This window comes from Vombatus ursinus, unplaced genomic scaffold (genome assembly GCF_900497805.2).
Source record: "Vombatus ursinus unplaced genomic scaffold, bare-nosed wombat genome assembly UNPS02009132.1, whole genome shotgun sequence".
Lineage (NCBI taxonomy): Eukaryota > Metazoa > Chordata > Mammalia > Diprotodontia > Vombatidae > Vombatus > Vombatus ursinus.
In genome coordinates, this window is record NW_020948910.1 from 4,845,988 (window position 1) to 4,870,963 (window position 24,976).

General features: G+C 37.2%; 1 protein-coding gene across 3 annotated transcripts in view; it reads right to left on the bottom strand.

The window, feature by feature from the left end:
- AIG1 (androgen induced 1) overlaps positions 1–24,976 on the bottom strand; it is a 329,615-nt gene that overhangs the window by 98,550 nt on the left and 206,089 nt on the right. The window contains exon 4 of one of the 3 annotated variants that reach the window (XM_027850745.1): positions 22,809–22,841. The exons of the other annotated variants lie outside the window; for them this stretch is intronic. Coding sequence (XP_027706546.1) covers positions 22,824–22,841 — 18 coding nt within the window. The 3' untranslated portion in view covers positions 22,809–22,823. Of the gene's footprint in view, positions 1–22,808; positions 22,842–24,976 lie in introns of those variants that run through there. 3 annotated transcript variants of the gene reach the window in all.

Sequence of the window (24,976 nt, forward strand, 5' to 3'; positions counted from 1 at the left end):
AAACCCTCACTTGACCCTACTATATCCATTAGGTACTGTCCTATGTTTCTCTTCCCCCCTCCCCTTTTTGGCTAAACACTTTGAGAAGGATGTCTATACTAGTGCTTCCACTTCCTCCCCTCTCACTCTCTTCTAAACCCTTTGCAATACAATTTCCAACCTCACTTCATCAACTAAAACATCTCTCTTCAAAGTTAACAATGATCTCTTCACTAGCAGGCCTAATGGCCTTTTTTCAACCTTCATCCTTTTAGGATGAATGGGCTAGGTGCCACCATCTTGGGCCACTGGGTTTAAGGTCAGGAAGACCCAAGTTCACATCTGGTCTCACATACTTACTGTGTGATCCTAAGCAAGTCACTTAACTTCTATTCACCTCAGTTTTCTCAAGTATAAAATGGGAGTCATAATAGTACCTATCTTTCCCCAGGGTTATTTTGAGGATCAAAAGAGATTTGTGTAAAGTTCTTAGTGAAGTGCCTGGCATATAGGAGATAATGTCCCGTTTTGACCTCTGAACTCTATGACACTGTCAATCACCCTTTCCTCCTGGATACTCTCGCCTCTCCAGATTTTTATGACACTGTTTTCCTCTTCACGTCTGACCATTCACTCAGTCTCCTTTGCTGGATCTTTATCCAGGCCAGATCCATTAAGTGTGGGTATTCTCTCAACAGTCTGTGTTAGGACTTCTCTTTTCCCTCTTTACCACTTTGTTTGGAGATTTAATCAGATCCTAGGAACACAATTACCATTTCTATGTAGATGATTCTCAGATCTACATATTAAACCCTAGTCTCTCTCTTGACCTCTTAATTCCCATTGACAACTGATATTTGGGTATTTCAAACTGGATGTCTCAAAAGGACCTTATCTTAGCACATCCAAAACAGAACTCATTAATTTCCTCCCAAACTGTCTCCTCTTTCCAACTTTCCTGTTACTCTCAAGGGCACCACCACTCTCCCTATATCCCAGGCTCAATGTATTGCCAAGTCCTGCTGGTGCTACCTTCACAACATCTCTCTTATATACCTCCTTATCTCAACTCACATAGCCCCCACCTTGGTGTGGGCCCTATCAATTCCCATTTAGACTATTATAATCATCTTCTGGTTGATCTCCTTGCTTCAAATCTTATATGTGTGTGTATATATGTATATATGTATATATGTATAGATGCAGATTGTATGTAAGTATTTGAATGTTATCTTTCTCATTAGAATTTGAGCTCCTTGAGAGCAGGGATAATGTTTTTGTGTTTCTTATATCCCCATAGCTTAACCTGGCACATTATAAGCATTTAATAAATGTTTGTTGACAGACTGACTACAACTCTTAAAATAAGGCGGTAAATATGATCTTATAAGTATCACTGAAAGGTAGGATGTGACTTGACAGGAACATGACAGAGAAAATAGAATATGAGTTATAGGAAGCAGATCATAATTCATATAGCATTACATAGTAATGATTAGGTACCTCCACTATTCAAACATCTGCTGGAGTTCTCAGTTTCCTAAATGAACAGCTGATAAATTCTTAGCTTTCTTGATGATAATTTCATCTATCTAAAGATAGACTAAGTGATGAAGGCAACTGCTATTCCAGGCCTGATTTTGACCAAGGATATCCTCCATTAATTTTCAGGAAGATTTTATACAGATAGGAAAGTAGGCACATGGATCTACAGTTATTGAAATCTTCGTGATTATCTTTTTGGCGGTAATAATACTGTCCATTTCCTACCTCCAAACTTTTGGTATCTTCCTATCAGATATCTTGAAAAAACTCCCCAATTCTTCTCAAATTATGTAGAATGAAGCACAGATTTCTTCTGTAAATATGTAGTCTGATCCGTTTATTCTTTCCATCTTATTCTTTAATGTGAATTCCACTTAAAAGATAGCACAACAGGGACTGGGGTATTAAGAATTCAAATGTGGTGATTACCCTTTCATTAGTCACAAAAACAGTTTACTAAAGAACTACTGACAGATGTTTGACTTTGTCTATTTGTTGTCCTTCCAGTTTCAAAGCTAAGTACTCTTGAGATTTGGGTTAGCTGGATCTTATTGCAAGCTTTATTGTATACTTCTTTTTCTATCATTCTTCATTATTTTGTAATACACCACTGTTTATAGTTTCCCATTATCTTCTTCCATAACATTCTGCACGTAAATTTATATTCTCAACTGTTGCTGTCCCGATCCACAGGTTGGTAAGAAAAACAAGTATTTGTTTGTCGAGGCAGATTCTAGGCTTTTGGGCCTCCTTGATATAGCAATTGCTTTACAACAGTTACATCCTATCTTTTATAGTACACACCAATGTATTTTACTTTAAATACCTGCCCATATTTTGGCATTAATGGTTTGAGTGGGTTAGCTTGAAGTTGTTGCAACTCTTCAACGTATTGTCTTTTCAAATTGTAATTTTGTCTAGCACCTTCTGACCTTCTTTAAAAAAACATTCATTATTTGTAGGTATAAAATTTCTGAGCAGTTTATAAGGCTTTGGTCAATTTCCTTTCTGAATCCTGAACCATATTTATCAACTTAAATCTTATCAAGTTCTTGATGGAACCTGCCCACCTCTTCATACTCTGAAACGGCTGTTGTTATCTAACTTCTATTACCTTCACAGTGGTTTTTCTGTTTCTCTAAGAGCTGTGTAAATATGAGCATCCTCTGTCCCACCGTACACCACTGACACTGCAGTGGTAGAACAGGACCACACATGACTGGCTATTTTTTATCTTTCTTTATTCCATGGGTTGTCACAATTGAAGAATCCATTGCCTAGTAGTGATGAACCTCTTCACAGTTCACCAGTCTGTTCCTCAGAAAGCAGACACAGTCTATTGCTGAGACCTAATTAAAAGGAAACTATCATAGTTTTGCTCCATTGGAATAAACTCTGAGAACTTAAGGTTACTTCTATGTTATAATCAGATATCAGAGTAAAAGTTTATGGAGCAAGGTGATTTTAGATGATCTCTAGGATAAAACTTAATACAGAAAAAAGTAATGTACTATGTACAAATACAAAAAAAAAGTCATGAATAATAATAGAAGGAGGGGAGGGGAATGAAGGTAGACAATAGTTCTTTTGAAAACTAAAGGTTTTAGGACTTCTGGTCAAGACGGTGGAGTGAACAGAAAAAGAACAACACAATTCCTACACATGTACCCCAGAAAAGTTAAAACAAAAGATCGCTACACTGAATAATGAGTAAGAAATAGAAAAACTGCCATGAACACTTAATACTGGCTAGAGATATTAAAGAGAGGGGTCCAGGTATAAGATGTTCAGATATGGCAAGTACAGTGCTAGTAGGCTTTGGTGTGCTCCAGACAGGAAAGCCCAGTGTGTTCAAGTAGATCCCTGAGCTCCAGGGCACTTAAGTATCCCCTGGAGCTCTGCTCCTGGAGTGATCCATCCAAATGTTCTAGGGGCTCTGAATATGTGCTGCTGTAGAACTGAGACAGTCATGATAGCCTTCAAGAATTCAGCAGTCTGTACCAGGAGAATATAGGTGAGTCTACAATCTACCAAAACTTTGTACATAAAAGACAGGAACAGAAGGAAAGGCCAGCTATAGGATCTTAGACAATACAAATCAAGATACAACAGAGGTGTACCAGGTCATCCAATACAAGAGCAGTTGGAGCCTGGTTCTGATAAAAAGTCTCAACTCAGGACGTAAAGCCATATATATGAACAAACAGAAGACAATACCATTAGAGAAATTTTATGGATGCAGGGCACAAACTGAGAGGAAGAGAGCAGTGCCATGGTGATTAAGGGCAGTCTCAGATTGCTTTGCCATGAAGTGAATTAAAATTCCCCAAAGAGATGAAATGATATTAAAAAGGATATTATAAATTAAAATAGGGGCAGCTAGGTGGCTCAGTGGATAGAGCACCAGCCCTGAAGTCAGGAGGATCTGAGTTCAAATCCGGCCTCAGACCAAACACTTGGACACTTACTAGTTGTGTGACCCTGGGGAAGTCACTTAACCACAGTTGCCTAAAACAAAACAAAACAAAACAAAAATTAAAATAGAGTTCTAGAAGACAGAATTAGGAGAATAAATAGCTTAGGATAGGAAGTACAAAATCACACTATTGTAAAAGACTCCCTGAAAATGTGATTGAACCAAAAAGAAAAAAATGATTTCATAAGGCATTAAAACAAATTCAAAAGGCTGAAAAACCAGGAGAAAATATAAGGTATCTCCTATAAGTAACAACTAACCTAGAAAATGAATGATATGAAATAAGCTATAAATCATGGCACTACTAGAAAAGCAATTTTTAAGTAATTTTTCTGAATTTTAAGAAATCAAAAATGAAAACTGCCCAGACCTGTTAGAAATAAAGGGCAAAATAAATAGAAAGAATCCACTGGTCACTTCCTAAGAAAAAATCTAAAATCAAAAATTTCAGAAACGTTATGACTAAAATCCAAAGTTTCCCCAGGAGAAGAAAAAAACAAACTGTGAGAAACCAAAAGGAATTCTAACTGTCAACTAACTATAGTCAAGATCACAAAAGATTAAGCAACTATCACTTTAAAGGACAAGGAAGTTTGGAATATAATACAGAAAGCTCTTGCTTTAAGTAAATTCCCATTATGGCAAATTTGACTGGGAAGAGAGAAGGCCATTCCCTGCAATGGCCTAGGGCAGGCAGTAGTAGCAGGGCTGCAGCAATAACTGCAATGGCAGCAGCACAGAGGCAGCCCTGGGCCGGGGATGCTCTGCTCCAGGCACCAAAACAGCTCAGGAGTGCCAGGCACTGAAGTTGCTCAGGCTGTGGGTTACAGAGCCCTGGAGGAGATAGGGGCACAGAAGCCCAAGGAGGGAGAGGTTTGCAGAATGGTCCACTTCTGGTAAGCAAGAACTGGTTATATAACAAAAGGCAAAGTATGAAGGATTCCAATCATTAATAATTTACCTGGTAAAACTGAGTATAATCTTTCAGAGGGAAAATGTAACTTTAATGAAATACTGGACTTCCAATCATTCCTGGTGAAATACCATAGCTGAATAGAAATCTTTGAAATGTAATCACAAGAGTGAAGACAAACCTAGAAAGGTAAATACATTGGAGCGATAGGAAGAAACTATATGAGAAGGTGCTTACATTCTAACAGGGGGAGAAGAAACAAGTGTCCTTTCTAAACTCTAATGTCTTGAAGAGTCCTAGAGGGAGTCAGATAGAACAAAATTACTCCCAAGTCTTTTGTTTTATTTTGATGATTTTAAGTGAAGGCAGAAAAGGGAAGGAAAAATGAATATTCTACAGAAGAGGTGGGGAAGGAGAGAGTGGAATTCACTATTTACCTAATTGAGGGGTATGAGAAAAAAAAACTATGCAAATGTGAACGAAAAGATGGTGGAAGTGATTAGCACATGAACCTTACTGTCATGTGAACTGGCCAAAAGAAGGTTGAATATACACTAAGAGATGCCCCCCCAAATTTGGGGGGTAGAAAAATACCAAATTCAACAAGGAAACAAGTGGGAATAGTGAAAGGTAAAGTGCTATCTAAAAGGGTAGGATATGGAAAGGATTACTCACAAGGAGAACAAACTTTGATTTTAGAGGTTGTATTGTGACGGGGTATTAAAAGGAATGAAAAAAAAAAAGACAAGAACCTATACTTAGGATCTGGGCAAGGGGAAGAGAAGAGGGGAACTTAGCAGAGGCAGATCACTTACTAGGGCTGATCATATCTTCTTGGTAAAAGGAAGTATAAGAAGAGGAAAACATTCTAAGAGTGTAGGATGGGGGAAATACATATAAATTAAAATCATTACAATGAATACAGACAGAATAAACTCACAATAAAATGGAAAAGCTAGCATAATAGATTAGAAAGTAGAATCCAATAATATATTATTTACAAAGGACACACTTGAAAGAGACAGATTCACACCAAATTAAAAGAAGTGGCTGAAACAGGGGCTTTAGATGAACTGAAAAAAGCAGAGGATAGCAATCACAATATTAGAAAATGAAATAGTACTTAATGGAAATGGAAAAAAGTAAACATATTTCTCATCTATGTATGGCACATTTACAAAAATTGACCACGGCATAAAAATCTGAAAAAGAAATGCTTAAAATCAGAAATGTTAAAAATCACATTTTACTGACCACAAAACAATAAAACACATTCAATTAAGAACCTTTGAATTAAAATTTTAAATAACTGGAGATAAATTAAACCGCAGGAATTCTTGGATCAAAGAACTAATCAGAGAAACAGTAGAAAATTTCATCAATGAAAATGACAGCTATGAAAAAATGTCAAAAAATTTTGGAAACTATCACAAAAACTCAAACTAGAAAATGAACAAATCCAAAAGCCTCAACAAAACACTAAAATAAAATTCTAAAAATCAAAGAAAAGATGAACAAAGCTAAAAGCATAAAACAAAAACAAAGACAAAACATACAAATAGAAAAAATTTAACTGATAAAATCAAAAGCTGTTTTTTTAAAGCAAAATGGAAAATCATTTCCCAGTTATTAAAAAGAGATGAAAAAGTTACCATTATCACAAATGAAAAAGCAGAAATCACAACAAATAAAGAAGATATAAAGGAAATTATTATAAACTATTTAACCCATTTATATGCTAACAAAGGGTAGCTAGGAGGTGAAGTGAACAGAGTACCAGGCCTGGAGTCAGGAAGACCTGAGTTCAAATATGATCTTACTAGCTGTATGATTCTTTGCAAGCTACTTAACCCTGTTTGCCTCAGTTTCTTCATCTGTAAAATAAATTGGAGAAGGAAATGGCAAACCACTTCAGCAACTCTGCCAAGAAAACCGCAAATGGGGTCACGAAGAGTTGGACATGACAGAAGTGACTCAACAACAACAACAACAAAAATGCTAATAAAATTCACAATGGAAACGAATCAATAAATATGTATAAAACTATAAAATAACTAGACTAACAAAACACGAAATAGAGAATTTAAATAATCAATCCCAGAAAAATAAATTAAACAAGCTACAAACGAACTCCCAAAGAAAGGTGGAAAACACCACTAAGACTAGATATATTTACAAATGAATTTTAACAAGCATTCAAAGAACAATCAATTCTAACATTATATAAAGTGGTTGCAAAAAAAAAAAAAAGATAGGATCCTACTGATTTCCATGTATGATAAAAATATGATCCTGAGCAAAAACAAAAGCAGAGGAAAAAAGGTATAGACTGATCCCTAAAGAATATTGACAAAAAAAATTTAAATACAAATTTTTAAAATTTAAATAAGATATTAGCATAGAGACTAGAAAAATGCATTTAAAAGAGTCTACATTATGATTAGGTAGGATTTATATCAGCAATGCAATGTTAGTTCAACATTAGGGTAAACTATACACATACTAGAACATATTAATAACCAAAACAATGAAAACCACCTGATTATATCAACAGATGCAGGAAACATCTTTAACAAAATAAACTAATTTTTGCTAAAAACACTAAAATATTCAGAAATAAATGGGCCTTTTCTTAATATAGTGCCTAGTACCTACCTAAAACCAAGAGCCAGCATTTTGTGTAATGGAAATAAACTAGCATATAGTGCTATGCATAAAGATCAGGGGTAAAGCAAGGATGCCCATTATAATCATTATTATTTGGCCTAGTGTTAGAAATGGTAGGTAGAGTAATAAGAGAAGAAAAAGAAATCGATGAGTGACTGATACTTAAATCTCATTTTCTTCTAGACTGATCAAAGTAGGAAAGATATACATACACAATTGACTATAGAGCTACATTTCCCTGAAAAAGGAAACAGGAGAGAAAAGGGAGAAGAAGGAATTAGATGAAGAGTAGATTTAGTCCTAAGCAAAGGATTGGTCCTAAGAAAAACAAACTCTAAAGGATGAACAAAAATATTTATAGGAAAGAATGGGAAACTGAGGGGGTGCCCATCAATTTGGGAATGCCTGAGCAAGTTATGTTCACATAAATGCAATGCAATAGTAATATGCTGTAAGAAATTATGAAGGGGATAGACTCAGAAAAACCTGGGAAGACTTTCATGAAGTGCTGCAGAGTAAGGTAAGCATAGCCAAGAAATACAATACTGAAGAGTCAAACAACTTTAAAAGACTTAGAAACTCTGATCAATATAATGACCAATCATAATTTTAGAGGACTTATGATGAAACATGCTACTCATGTCCTGATAAGTGAAAAACTAAGAAAACATAGAGACTTTTTTTTGTTTGACATGGCCAATATAGACTATATTGTTTGACTATATGTGTTTGTGACAGTTTAGTTTTTCTAATTTCTCAATTAGGGGAAATGAGGACAAGGAGAGAAAGATTTTTATTAATTGAAAAAACTTTTAATTTAAAAAAGAAAAAATAATTGAGGGACTGAACAGAGACAAAGAGGAAACAAAATCATCACTTTTTGCACATAAATGATGATCCACATAGACTTTAAAGAATTAATGAAAAATTATTTAGAGCAATTAATAACTTTAGAAAGGTAGCAGGATATAAAATAAACCCATGCAAATAATAAACCTTTTTATGTTTTATAAACAAAAACCAATAGGAAGAGATATAAAAAGAAATTCCATTCAAAATAACTGCAAAATATAGAAATTATTTAGGGGTCCAGCTTCCAAGATAACTGAATACAATAACAAAACACTCTTTACAGAAATAAAGATAGACCTGAGTGGAGAGGTATTAATTACTCATGATTAGGTGATGCCAACACAATAAAAATGACTGTACTACCTAAATTAATTTGTTCATTCAGTGCCACACTGAATTGTCATATGATTACATTAAAAATTACATTACATTAAAAACAACATTCTAGGTCAAGGCTCTCAAGGGAAATAATGAAAAAAAAGTGGGAAGGAAGGGAAATTGTAACGATCTTAAATTATATTATAAAGTAGTAATCATAAACTCTATTTAGTACTGGCTAAAAAATAGAAAAGTCAATTTCTGAAGCTAATATTAGACATATGCTGTAGTAAAGCAAACAAATATAGTAATGCACTGTTGGACAAACTTTAAAGAACATAACTACTGTTCAAGGACTCATTTGAACAAAAACTGCTGAGAAACAAGAAAGCAGTTTGGCAGCAATCAGATTTAGAGTAAGATCTCACACCATATACCACAATAAGATTTAAAATGGCCATGATTTAGTTATAAAAGGTCATATAATAAGCAAATAAGAGGAATAACAAGGAAGAAAATACTTTTCACAACTACAAGTAGAAGAAGAGCTTATGACCAAACAATGGATAGAGAGGGAAAAGAACAAGAATTTATTAAGTGCCTACTATGTGCCTGGCACTGTGCTAAATGCTTTACACATATTTCATTTCATCTTTACAACAACCCTATGAGCTAAATGCTATTATTCCCATTTTAAAGTTGAGGAAACTGAGGCAGATAAAGGTTAAGTGACTTGTTCAGTGTCTCCCAGTTAATAAGTGTCTGAGATAGGATTTGAACTTGTCTTCCTGACTTCAAGTCCAGTGCTCTATCCATTGTACTGCTTATTATAGATGATAAAATGGACAATTCTGATTGCGCACGCGCACACACACACACACACACACACACACATGCTTTTGCAGAAACAAAGTCTATTTAAAATGAGAAAGCAAACAATTAAGTGGGATAGATCTTTGTAGCAAGTTATTGTTAACATCTGATTATATATATACACATGTGTATGTATGTGTGTATATATATGCATATGTGTATATATGTCTATGTCTATGTGTGTATATATATATATGCATAGAACTATTTCACAATAGATAAATGTTCTAAGGATATGAACAGGCAGTTCTCAAAAGCAGAAATATAAGCTATCAATAGCCACATTAAAAATGCTCCAAATTACTAGTAATTGGGAAAATATAAATTAAAAACAACTCAAGTTACACCTCATATGCATCATACTGGCAAAGATGACACAAAAGGAAAATGACAACTGTTGGAAGAGCTTAGGAAATAAGGTACACTTGTGCACTATTGATGAAGATGCAAATCAGCATAACCTTTCTGGAAAGCAATTTGAAACAATGTCTGAGAAATCACTAAACTATGCATATTCTGACCTGGTGATACTACTATGAGGCCTGCACCACCAAAGAGATCAAGAAGGAAGAAAAAAAAACCCATTTATTAGTCAGTCAGTAAACATTATCAAGTTCCTACTATGTGCCAGGCACTGTGCTAAGGGCTGGGGATATAAAAAGAGGCAAGAGACAATTCCTTCCTCAGGGACCTCAAAATCTAATAGGTAGGGGTGGCAGGGACAACAGGCAAACAAATATGTACTAATAAGCTATGTACTGGATAAATAGGAAGTAATTAAAAGTGAGGCATTAGAATTAAGAGGGGTTAGGAAAGGCTTCCTGTAAAAGATGGGATTTTAGTGAGGCCTTAAAGGAAGCCAGGAGGTGGCGATGAAGAAAGAGAACAAGCTTGGGGAACAGACAGAAAAAAAAATGCCTGGAATCAAGAAACAGGGTATCTTGGTGGTGGAACAACAAGGAGGCCAGTGTCACTGGATAAAAGTCTGTGTGGCAGGAAGTAAAGTAAGAAGACTGGAAAGGTAGGAGAAGGCTGGTTTATGAAGGACTTTGAATGCCAAACAGAGGATTTTGTATTTGATCCTGGAACTGATAGGCAGACACTTGGGTTTATTAGGTAGAGAATGAAGGAAGTTTGTTGCCTATGGAATAGGCAATCCAGAGGGCACAGTGGAAGGGGTGGTGAGTTTGGGATGGGAAGTTTGAGAAGGATTTGTGGGATCAGGAACAGGGTTAGGCCAATGACCCACAGGTTTCCAGAATTACTGGGATATGTGGGGTATGACCAGGTGTTAGAATGTCTGTCATTGTATGGAAGGTATCATTCCTCTTCTTAGAGGAGACTGGAGATCAAATGAAGCAGATGGAAGTCACTTGGTTAGATGGGAAGTCCTGTTTCATAACTCTTTTTCCCTCCAAAAGCTAGAGATTAGGCAAATGGCACAGAGGCAAGTCCAGTTCTCCAGCAACTTTCTTCTTTCTCCTCCCTCAAGGGATAGGTGCAGCAGGAGATGAAAGGCCTGAGGTCAAAAATATTTATAGTAGTTTTTTCTGACTCAGTAAAGAACTGAAAAAAGGAGTGCCCATCAATTGGGTAGTGGCTGAACAAATTCTGGTATATGAATGTAATGTAACATTATTGTGTCATAAGAAATGATGAAAGAGGAGGCTCAGGTCCAAAGACAACCCCTTTGCATTCTGTCTCTCCCATTACAATGTAAAGTCCTTGAGGGCAAGGGATTGCCTTTAATTCCCTTCCCCATTTATCTGGGCAAATTCCACTTAGAAATGTAATAATTAAAAAAAAAAACAAAGAAACTTTGAATAAAGCAGTTTCACTTAAGATGTGGTTATGCAATATAGCCCTTAAATTGAGTAGTTCAGTGAGCCTCTACTGCAGTTTCAAAGACAAATCTGTGGCATCTATCATTTCCAAACTTTGGTCTTGCCAGTGTAAAAAACATTTCTTAAAAAAAATGTCTTTTCCACTGTAAGCACCTAATCAGTGTCGAGATGATTGGAGCTAAAGAATTGCATACAAAATACAGAGATGAAGAGGAACTGGCTACTGAGCCCAATTTTTATAACTGGTTCATTCATTATTTGACAGCAATGAAAAGGAGTGTAATTCTAAAAAGGATACAAATAAGCATTATTAGCCTATTTCTTTTCAAACAACCATCACCTATAGATTAATAAATTTGTGTGGTAGTGATGGGGTGCTTGTGCTTGGACCCCAGCCCTAAGATCATATCTCATCCCAAAGATCATATCTCTGGCAATAACTCTTAAGTGGGCCCCAGTGAGGCAAACCATCTCTCCCTGTTACAAGAACAAGCTGACCTCTGTAGAATTTCCCTTGTACGAACAGGACTATCTTAAACCAGCAGAACTATCACGTGCTGATTCCTACAGTTACTGTATACAAGCCAGAGGTCAAGTCATAGATGTCAACTCCCAAGGCTACCTTGTCACAGACAAAGCAGACCAAAACCACACCCCTTAGGGAACCTCCCCCCTCACCCTGCCCCCCAGGTTTCCAGTAGTGAAAGACCCCTTCACCCAAGGTACAAGAACTATATGTTCCTTTAGGAATGAACCACTCCTTGATCCCACCTCCTCACCACCTAATTAGCATACTTGGCACACCATTCACTGAACTTTTTCTATATAAACTTTAACATCACCTCCATTAAGTTGCAAGTTCCCTGAAGAGCTTTGCCCCTTTTATTAGTGTTACAATAAACTTTTGCCACTTGACTAGGAGCCTGTTTGAGTCTTCAAATTCTTTCCAGACAACTCCTCCCTGTACCTTGATAGTTTTGAGGTCCCTGCACCCCTAAAATGCATTAGTAGGACTTGTTTTGTACTTGATTGGATTTTACCTGATGTAATAAATGAATACCAACATTAATCTTTGCATTGTGTGTATCAAATTTTTCAAAGATACGAAGTATGGTATTTGAAGGAGGAGTGAATTTAGAATCAGAAATCCTGGACTCAATCTCAACTCCTACCTACAATCATGATCTCTGGCAAGTCACTTAACTTCTCTGAACTTCAATTCTCTATATCAGTAAAGTGGGGATCACAATATTTGCACTACCTGCTTTACAACTCAAGTGCTTTGTAACTGCAACAAACTGACTCTTTGAGGCCCAAGCATTGTATCTTAAACAATAGGTGTTTAAAAATTGTTGTTTAATTAAATGATATATAAATGAAAGTGATGGGGATAGGATCTGAACCCCTAAAAAGAAAAGAACATGTCTTTGGGATGTGGACCTCAAAATGGAAAAGCCCCTGGACTTTTCCACACAGCACAGATCCCTGGTGTTTGCCAGAGGCATTGTCTATCCCAGTAATCCTTTCAACTATCCTTTCATTGTGCCCCCTCCAACCCTTTATTCTCTGTTACCTTCCTTACCAGCCCAATCCTACTTTCTTGGTCTGTCTGGACCACCCCAGGCTATTTGCCGCTCCTTAATCTCATCCAGATCTTCCCACAGTCTTTCTGTATAAAAGTGTCCATCTTGTTCCCATTAAATTGCCCACTTGTATTGGCGTCACAAATAGGGCAGACTCACTAGGATTTTGGACACCCCAACCAGTTTTAATAAACTACTGGGATTGAAAGAAGGCTTGAGTAGTAGAATTCTTTTGAGGCAGACCTACACCCTTTTATCCTTGCATTTCAGGGTTCTTAGCCTCAACAAATGCAGCATAGATAAAAGCATCAGGGAATTTGATGCAAACCCTTACGGAAAAAGATTAATTTACCACTGAACTCTTTGGTTCTTGGAAAGCTGTTTTTATTTATTTATTTGTTTGTTTTTGCCTAATCAAAATGTTGTCTAGGAAAAGAAGTGACAACACATCTTGCCCCTCCTTTGGCAGATTGTACTAATTACACTCCCACCTTACTAAATCATTCTGTCTTTCCCCTGAAACCAGAATGTTCCTTTCTTGATATCCATCTAGCTTCTCATTGATTTAAATAACTCCTCTTTTAAGTTTGCTTTTAAACATCTGTTATGTTTTCATTCTTCCAGGAATGTTTAATGCTTTTGAAAATGTTATTAATAGAAAAAGTTTAAATTAGAATGCCACTTGATAGTAGAATGGGTTTTCCACAGAGAATGACTACAAAGGGATACTCCTCCTTTTCCCCAAATTATTAGGGTGCTTCCTTCTTACAATTTGTTGAAAAGAAATGGGAAACTATTAATGACTGAATGATTGTCATGTGATATTTGGGAACCTATTAGCCATAACTCACTCAAAAGTGCTCAATCTACACATAAAACTGTTCAATCTTGCAGACTTAATTTGATCATGCAGATATATGGTTAATGTCAAAATTAACCTGGTTAATGAGGTTTGGCAAATATCCAATCTTTTGACAAACAGAGAAATTTTACTTATTTACTGGGATTAGAGAAGTGTCACACAAATACTTAAAATACTTAATACTTAAAAGGTCACAAGTGGTGCTAATTTAGTGATAACAATGTTATACATGTGTTTGTTTTCCCAAGATCGAATATTAGTCAGACCTGTGGGGTAGGTGTTTCCTTAATAGAGTTTGCAAATCCAACAACTTGAGTTTTTATAAAGAGTACAGTTATAAGATTGCCATTCACCTTTGCCATTAAATGGTGGAAGGTTAGACTAGATGAAATGTGTAGTACTGACCAACATAAGGATTTTATGATTTTCTAACTTACTTATTCATTCAAAGGGAAAAATTTCAAAGTGACTCAGTAAAACTTAAATCCTTGTGAGAAAAAATACTTCAAATGAGTGCCCCACTTTTGGTTAAACTTGACTAAAGACTGAATTGTTAAAAAAAAAATCAGTTTTCTGAATGTAAATACACATATTTTTAAAAGATAATTAAAAGACAAATAAATTTCATTTTGCAATGTATTTCATACTCAATGAACAATAACACTTTTTAAGGTTCTTCTAAAAAGGTAGATTCTTGACTCTTATCACTATGATATTTCAGCAGTGTCTCAAATGTCTCTTGTGTTAGTTATTATGTGGGACCAAAACTGTTACCAAATGCCCAACTTCAGCTTTTCTTAATCTTGACAATAACATAAAGGTTAATATCATCATTTGAATATTCCCTGACTTTAAAGTGAGTTTAAGTGGATACTGATTGAATATGGGGGAAGCAAAGTATCTGCTGATTTAAGATGTATTTTTAATATTAATTGATAGAGTGCTCCATTTCGCAAATAAGGAAACCAATGCTTTAGGAGGCTCAATGATTTGCACATGATTAGTAGGAATAGGAGATGAGATTTGAACTTAGATTTCAATTGTCTCTAAGATCAGTGTTCTTTCTGCTATATCACCATGCTCTGTCTCTTACAAATCCACAGAACTGAACACAAATCATTTAAAATAGAGTTGAATAAAGAACAATGATCAATAAATTCAATGATACTATCTATATAGACTTTCAGACAAAATTCCTCATTTAAACTTCCCCAAATTCTTCGCCATGCATAGGTGATTACCCACACTAAAATGTTGAGAAGCCAGAAGTTATTATTCCAGTCAATCATGTTTATTTTCATTTGTAGAACTTATATTTTTGATTCCAAGAACCAGCAATATGCCTTTTGGTTTGCCACTTGCCAGAGAGAGTGCTGGTCCTGAAGTCAAGGATATCTGAGGTCAAATCTGACTTCAGACACTTACTAGCTGTGTGATTTGGGGCAAGTCACTTAACTTCTGTTTGCTTCAGTTTCCTCAACTGTAACATGAGGATAATAATAGCACTCACCTCACAGGGTTGTTTTGGAAATCAAATTAAATAATATTTGTAAAAAAAAAAAAAATGCTTGTTTGGCATGGTATGCAGTGTTTGGCATATAGTAGGTGCTATGTTAATGCTTATTCCCTTCCCTCTCTTCTGACACTTAGGATGATCAAAAAAGTGCTATAAATTCTCATCTGTGATGCTGGGAACTATAAAGTTTCACTCTATGACTTTCAGTCTTTCCTCCTTAAATTCCATCCAACAGGGACTTGTAAATCTACATTTCTAACCATGACCTTTCCCAAGCTCAGTCCTGTGAGAATGTACATAAAAATTTAAGGAAAAAGGCCTACATATTGATCTTTGAAACTGTTTTAGTACAATCAGTACATGATCTATTCTTAATGAAAGCATGCCAACTTTTGGTGATCATGGTTACTTTCTTAGCCTCTATCAGTCAATAATTTTTGAGAACATACTTACAAAATGTGTATATTTGATTATTTACAAGTTACATACTTGCATTAATCTGTTAACAACTGTGTACATTATACAACTTGCACAAAAATAGAAAATAAAAAAAGATGATATAGAGATGAAATGATACTTGATCCTATAACCAGAAGGAAGCCATTGAAGTTTATTGAATAGGGAAATGAAATTGTAAGACTTGTTAGACTTTGGAAAAATTACTTTTGCATCTCTATTGAGAAGAAATTTGACGCAAGGAGAATGAATAGTAGGTTACTGCAATAGTCCAGGTGACAGATAATGGGAACTTTAACTATGGTATTGGTTGTCATATGAATAAAGAAAAGGTGATGAATGTGAGAGAAGTTATGGAGGTAGATTTAACAATTTATTGGATAGGTGAGGTGAGGGATAGTGAAGAGTTAAAGATGACATAATGGTTGCAAACTAGAGTGACTAGAAGGATGGTGGTCCTCTCCTATTCTCACAGTAGAAACTGGGGAATTGGAAGAGAAGTGGGTTTGAGGAAAAAGAAAAAGTAATGAGATCTGTTCTATAGATCTTAATCCACCTAAGTCTCTTCAATCTGTGCAACTCAATTTGTCCCATCCAGAATGAAAAGGTGAAGTTCTTATCCCTGTTCACTATCCTGGAGCACTGAGCTCATGCTCTGAAGAGTGCCTGAAGCCTCAGAGTGATCTACAGGGGAGACAGTGGGCATATTGTGTGTGTGTGTGTGTGTGTGTGTGTGTATTTTCCCACTGATACCTGGACATCTGCTGCTATTGGTGCCCAAGAGGCGGTTAAGTTATAACTTCCTTGAGGGGCTGACACTGGCTCAGAAAATGGGAAGTTAGGAGTTTGTAAACAGAGAGGGGACAAAGTGAGGAAGTGTTCAGAGATAAAGGGTAGCTGTGACTGTGCTGGAGAGAAGCCCCATATTGGCTATCTTGGGGAGGGTATCATGTGACCCAAATTCCCACTCTGACTTAACCATACATCCTTTGGGCTTAGGCCAGGGACCACACTTTGGAAACTACTGTTCCAGATGTTCACAAACTATCCCTTTAAATAATACGTTCTAGTATCTTTTTTTTAGGCATCAAAAATGAGCTTACCAGCTTATAGTTTGTAAGCTTTATTCTCTCCTGAAAAGCTTCTTCTCTTGAAAATCAAGGTAATATATCTTTTTCTCTGGTCTTATGTTCCTTCTACTGACTTCCATGACTATCCAAAGATCACTGACACTGGCTCAGCAGTCACACCTGATAGTTCTTTCAGTCTTGGAATGCAGTTTATCTGGGCCTAGTGACTTGAAATTATTTAGGAGGATTCTTACTATCTCCTCATTTATTTGATGTGTAAATTCCCTGTTAAACATTTTACTGGAATGTTTTCAATCCAAAGTTCATTGTTCTTGGTGGAAAAGAAATATAAACAAATATTATGGATAGTTCTGTCTATTCTCTATTAACTGCTATTATCATCACATCCACTATCCCCATCTTTGATCTCCTCTTTCCTCTAATATAGCTTTAAAAAGCCTTCTATTGTTGTCCTTAGCATTCCTCACTAGCCTCAGTTTATTCTGAGTTTAAGCACTTCTGGTATTATTCTCTAATGCCAATGCCATTCTAGTATTCAGTCTCTACTCCCTGGCTTTGCTTTCAACTTTTATGTAGATATTTTTAAAAAGATAGTTTGAGGCTGATCAGTGGCACAGTGGATAAAATATTAGGCCTGGAGTCAGGAAGAACTGAATTCAAATCTGGCCTCAGACATTTAATAACTGTGTGGGCAAGTCACTTAACCGCTTTTGCCTCAGTTTCCTCAACTGTAAAATAGGGATAATAATAGTACCTACCTTTCAAGGCTTTTGTGAGGATCAAATGACACGGTATTTATAAAGTGCTTAGCAGTGTCTGGCATGTAGAAGTTATTAAATAATGCTTTTTCCTTTCCTTAGTTTATAGAATACTTCCCTGTGTCCATATTGGTCACATTGTTTGGATTATATAACCCTTCTCCTCCTCAGTAGAATTATTTTTATTTTCATTTTCTGTAATTCACTATTGAGAGTTTCCCTTTGATCTTGGGACAATTTTCCCCGTAGAATTTTAAATCTGTGGGATCCTACTTATCCTTTCTTTGAATCATTTGAAACCTGTTCTCCAAAATTTAGGGAACATATGAGCTGTGCCCAGGTTTCACTTCCTTCTCTATCATAAATTCCAAGATGAAGTGGTAACTTCTCTAGAATATTCCCGTCATTTAAATTTTAGCAACTAGTTTCTTTCCTTTGGTCAGAATCAGGTGTCTTTAACTTCACTCTAATTCTATGATCTAAAAATCAATAGAGTTGGTCTAATACTTCTACACAATATTCAAATATACAAATGGATCTGATCTTATCATGGTGGGTATTCCTTCCAACAATGGAGACTGCAACACATCCATACCTGCCCATCCTATATGACTCCGCTCATGTCTTCTCATAAAGTCAATCAGTCAACAAGCATTTATTAAGCACTTACTAAGTACTGGACATTGTGCTAAGTGCTGAAGACACACAAAAAAAGGTAAACACATGGACCCTGCCATTACTGACCTCACATTCCAATGGGGAGACAACAAGCAGACAACTATGTACAATCAAGATACATACATACATACATATATAATATATATTATACATAGTAAACGTAAATTATACAAAGTAAATACATAGCAATCTCAGAGGAAAGGCACTACTACCAATGTGGGGGAAGAAGGGGATAGGCCTGGAAAGGCTTTGTACAAGAAGAAAGTCAAAAAATCCATGAAGTAGCAGTAGAGAGAGAACATTCGAGGCATGGAGGGCAGCCAGTGGAAATGCAAGAATTGTTATCACAGGTGGTCCATACAATGTGTTGGGGAGAGGGGGTATTCCTCATTTTCTTTTGATATCACAAAGATACCAGTGGAGAACATGAACTATCTATCATTTGAGATCTGAGGTACTAACCCACAGTTAGCTAAAGACCCTGGAATTCAAGGGGCTAAATGATTACTTTCTGTTTTATAAGGCAGAAACTGAACAAGCTTGGTGGGATGTGGGGAATAGGTGTGGTTTATAGAGTACAAACTAGTTTCATTTGGAATAAGGATGGGGGAATTTTTTGTTGGTAGGTCTTTTTTTGGACAGAGGGGAGGGAGATAGTGTATGTAGTTTATGTATGGTTTGAGAAAAGGAAAAAGCTAAGCAGATGGTACAGTGATACAAAGGACTGCAGCTTCCTGCTGTTAGAGATTGTAAAAATGGAACCCTATAGCTGCCAACTTGGCTGAACTTCAAATCTGTCCCATGAAGAGTGCAACTCACTCCGAAGGGGGCAGGAACTCAGTGTGTAGATCACCAGACTGTTAGGAATGGTGTCAATATATTAAGTGGCAGCTTGACTCAGCACTAGGCCTTGACCAAAGAAAGGAGCGGAATAAGAATGTCAGAAAACATCAGGAAAACAGTAAATCTTGTGAGGAGCCCATTGCAGTTGGACCCTTTCAAAATTCCTGTCAAGAGAACTACAGCAAATTATCAACATTCTGAGTCATGGATTCAGAGACTGAATGGGGCAGCTGCATGGGCACAGCAGAAACCATGCCCTGCTGGGGCTGTGAGGGGCAGGCTCAGGTATGTGCTGGCAGATGGCCTGGAAGGGCTTCAAGAGGGGCATCAGTCATGCTAGCTATAGATTGTAGATTTAGGAAGTAGTGCAAAAAGTACAGGGGACAGGAACCTCCCAGAATTAAAATGATTCTTGATTATGCAAAGGCTCAGACTTCTTTCTAGGACTGTTTAAAATAATAAAATGTTTTTTTTTTTTAAATGTTAGAGTAAGAGAGATAAGATGGGAGAGACTGGAAATAGGACATAGCAGGGGACATGAAGTAGAGAATGGAAACTGTTTTCTAAGCCAGTGATTTAGTAAGCTGGTTCATTTAAGGAGCCTTGGATTTGGAAGCAGAAAGCCTGGATCCCAATCTGGGGTCTGGCACTTACTCTTTACATAACCTTAGGCAAGATCATTGTAGTACAGTGGAAAGAACCACGGATTTGGAGTCAATGGGTCTGGGTTTGAATAACAACAGCTGTGTTGCTTGTTAGCTCTTTGGGACATCAGGAAAGTCACTGAAATACTGCCCCCACCCCCGTGCCTCAGTTTCCTCAAATGAAAATGGAATGTGCCAGGATAATCTCCAAGTGTTCTTCCAGGTTTAAGATTCTTTTGTTCTATAATTTTTTAATTCATCATTCCCTTACTTTATCAAAAAATCCCTGAAGAGTCTAAGCCACACTTGGGCATCCTTTCCATAACCTCAGCAAGTGGCCATCTAGGCTCTGCTTAAGGACCTCCTCCAGTGATGTGGAATTAACCACTTCCCAAGGTGGTCTATTCTACTTTGGGACAAGTCTAAGGGTTAGGAAATTCTTCCTTATATCACCTAAAGCTATACCATGTGATGGACATGCCAGATATCATGTAACATGTCATACCATGTGACAAGACATGCTATACCATGTGACACACTACACAACCTTCCACATCATGATGGACACACTATGAAAACTGCTACGTCATGTGAAGACATGCTATGGCATGTGATGGAATGTGTCATCATGTGATGAGCACAACATATCATCTGACATGCCACATCATGTGATGAGCATGCAGTGACATGCAATTGTGTGCTCTGTTGTGTGATGGAATACCACATCATGTGACTGCCTTATCATGCGATAGACAGTGTCATGTTATGTCATGTGATGACATACCACATCACATGATGGACACAAGTGTTTAACTTTTGTTTGCATCAGTTTTTTCGTATTTAAAATGGGAATAATAAGAGAATCTCCCTTCCAGGGTTGTTTCACAAACGAAATGATATAATATTTACAAAGAATTTTGCAAACCTTAAAGCAACTTCATTAAGAAAACTGTTGCAATATCTGAGGCAAGGGTATGCTAAAGTCAGTCTGTAGAGCTCTGTTAAATTTTTAGTGTGAACATCTACAGTTTAGAAATTGGGCAAAGGCTGCAAATCAGGGCTCGATTTATTGTTTTACTGATTGTCTAGACTTTCAAGAGAGTGATTGGTAAAATAATTATAAGATTGTCCTACCTTTTTGGGTAGCCAATTGTTAAATATTTCCTAGCACACCACTTAAGCTGAGAGGGAGAGAGGTCTAGGACTAGGTAGTTTTGAAGAGAGGAAGCCAGACTGAGATATTTGGGACACATATAACAAACAATACTGTCGAGGCTGGTGTTTTGGATATAACTATATGAGTACTTGCTGTCTTCACCTTTATTATGCAAATTATAACCATAGTTTAGATGTGGACAATTGTAAAAGTGAATAATTAAATTTACCCAATGGAAAAATAACACTGTTCCATTTAGGTGATGAGATGATACCTGCCGATTGAAATGATGGTGATATTCTGGAAATTCAACTCAATTCAGCAATATTTATTAAGTGCCTGCTGTGCACAAGGTCCTCTATTAAATGTTGATGATACAAAAACAGACACAAAATAATCTTTGCCCTCAAGGAGCTATATTCAACTTGGGGGATATAACATGGACACAGATCTAGGCAACTCTTTCTTCTGGAAGATAACGGTTATAGTCACATGGCCTGAGGAACACAGAATTTAAATCAACTGACCAGGTTTATAGATACTGTGCTAAACTAAATACTTGTATGAGGCATATCTGAACCCGTATCATCTTGATTCCCAAGCTCACCTAGGTCATACAGTTTTATAACAACAATAGCTCATAATAATAATAATGAGTCCTATTTAGACAGCATGTTCTCCTTTCTTACTCTTCTCCTGGAGTTGTGATGACTGGATATATTAAATACTCATGTTACCCAACTTCAATTGGGTCCTCACTAAATCCAGGGAGTTCTTTCATTACTTGCTATTGAGTCCGGATCTCATTTCCCACTGAAACTATTCCAAATCTTCCTTTCTTTCCTCAAGCTTCCCTCATGTCATTCCTGCCTTTCAGTTAAGGACTTTGTTTCTTACTTTACTGAGAAAATTGAGGTTATCTGATATGAACTGCTTCCTTCTTTCTGTTTATCTCAAAACCCCTTGATCTAATTCCCCACTCCAGTTTTTCTCTATTCTCTGACAAAGAGATGGTCCTTCTCCTTGCCAAGGCCACCTATTCTACATGTGTGCTTGGCTGAATCCCCTCCCATCTTCTCATCTTCTCCAGCAGATTGCAACCTCAGGATTATTCTCTCTCTCTCTCCCTCCTCCTTCTCTTCCTCTTCCTCTCTCTCTCCTCAAGCTATATTCTTATTACTCTCTTCTTTTTTTCTCAACTAAATCTTTGAGAAAGCTATCTACATTTACTATCCCTACCTCTTCTCCATTCATTACTCCATAACCCTCTGCCTAAAAGAGAACTCACACAAAGCAAGCTCTCATACAAAGGTCAGAAAAAAGTGATACAAGGACACTCTCAAGGTCTCTCTGAAGAACTCTGAAATTTATTGTGAGACATGAGAGACACTGGCACATGATTGCTCAGCATGGCATGCCCACATCAAAGAAGGCTCTTTGCTCTATGAGCAAAGCAGAATTGTAGAAGCTCAAAAGAAACATGAGATGCACAAATTTAGAGACATCTCTACTCCAAATGTTTATATGGACTATTTGTGTCTGACCTGTGGACCTTCCAAGTTTTTACTCGTCTGATCAGCCACAGTCCTACACACTGTACCTTGACAGCAACATACTGATGTCATTTTAGTCCTCTATGAACATGAAGAACAAAACAACCAGTTTCCATTTTCGTTTCTTAATGACTTTAATATTATTTGATAGAAGCTTCTCTTTCTGTGTCAGAAGAATTCCTCTCCATCCTCAGTCAAAGGGAGACTTTGGAGAAATCAAGGAAATGTTGGATCCTGTAGGGGAGTAGTTTGTAGTCAACCATTGGAGAATGGGATAGCCATATTTCATTCTTTATTTCTCCAGTAAATAAACTTTTTGCCCTTCAGAAGGGACAACACTCCCTCAATTTTCAAACATATTTCTTGGTTTTCTTCTATTTCAGATAAAAATTCAGCTCTTAAGAAGCATTTGGTGCCACGCTGGTGTAAACTAGGGTAAGGGAGAATTTCAGATCTTTTCCTTTAGGAAATCCCCTTAGGGGTATTCATCTTGTTATCTCTAATCATTCTAATCTGCCTTTCAAAGGAGGGAACTGTCAGACAGTACTTCAGAGGCAACCAAGCTTTTCCAGAGCTTTCTAAAGCACAATTACTTTTTTTGGAGTTGGGAAGGGCAAGTTGCATAGTAGTAGAGAAAAGATAATAAAGTAAGACAATGCTTTTTCCTTTTTTAATTAACTTTACTTTCACCTCAACTCCATTTTGAGGTATGTATTTGTGTGTGTGTGTGTGTGTGTGTATGTGTGGGCGCGCGCGCATATGTGCATGCAGTAGGAGTGATGCCAGGGTTTCCCAGCCACTAGCAGCAGCTCCTTTCCTATTTAGTAGGGCTAATGAATACATTTGGGTAGCTTTAGAATACAATGGCATACCGAGTCAACTCTAGCACCATGGACAGATGCCAACCAGGAGAACAAAGACCTCTCTAAAGAACGAGTAGTGATAGATCCCCTTCACCAGCAAAATTTAAAAAAGAAAGAAAAAGAAAGCAAATACATTTTAAACTTTTCCCCCAGTGGTTTTCTAATTCAATAAATATGTTGGAAAAAAAGACAACTATTCATGTACAACACAATAAAGTGAGATTTCCTAAATAGGTCAATATACTCTGAAACAACTATTTAAATGCAATTCAATTAAAAGCAACATTAATTATTCTGTTCATCTAGGCTCTCTCAAGAAAACAGCCTTCTTCTTCCCCAATTCAATTTAATTAAACAAATATGCATTAAGTATCTATTGTGCATCGGACAGTTATTCCTTATAAACATTGGGGATACAGAGACAAACATAAAAGTTCCTACATTCAAGAAGCTTATACATGATGCCACAGGGAGGTACAGAGATACAGATAAGTAAAATATTTAGGGGTAGGGAGGGAAGCAGAGCTTAGGTAAAGTACTCTAGGAATATCTGAAGTGGGAGAGAGCACCACTCTGTGCCTGTGTGTATAGTGGTGTTGAGGTTTAGTTTAGGGATTTAGGGGTGCTGGGACCCCAAAATCACAATACACAGGTCCTGCCCGAAAGAATTCAACCCAAGTCTTTTTTCAGCCAGAGACAAGGTTTATTAGAACATCCCTCATATGGGGCAGACTCTTAAGGAATCTGAACATTAGTAAGCTATTGGCTAGATTATAAGAATCTGAGCAGTGGCTATGAAGAGGGTGGGGGTTTTTGGGGTGCTTCTAGATGCACAGAGGCACCCCAAGATCGCAGGAAAAAGCCCAGATCACGGCGTGGATCTGCCTGAATGAATTCAACTCAGATCTTCTTCCAGCCAGAGAAAAAATTTATTAAAGATATAGCAAATAGACCAGACTCCAAAGGAATCCAAACATCAGTGATCTAAATGGGGTTTAAGGTGGTCAGGTGATGCTCCTAAGGACGAGCAGCGTGAGGCAGTCTAGAAAGCTCAGCATCGGAGTGGGGGCTGGGGCTAAGGTGGTCAGGTGGGTGGGCATGGGGTCTCATCCTCTAGGGGTATGAGAAATTCCCAGTGTCTGAGTGGGGGCTGGGGTAGATAGGCCACGTGACACCCATGAGGACAGGCGGGCATGAGGGGTCTCGGCTTCTAGGCTGAGAACAGCTCAGCATCAGAATAAAGGTAAAGACGAATCTTAAGTACAGAGAGATTGGGAGGGAGGGATCTTAGGAGTGACCAAGCAGTTTGGAGTGACGGGAGGAGGGGTCCAAGGAGATCTGGATGGGAGTGGCCAGCAAGCTGGGGGGAACGGAACTCCTGGGTCCCAGACCTTGTGGCACCTAGGCTAGGATTAAGGGTAAGAAATGGCCAAAGGCCACAGGAAGGTGAAACAATGGGAAAGCCCAGTTGAAGGGGGAAGGTGAGTTGTTTGGAAAAAGGATCCA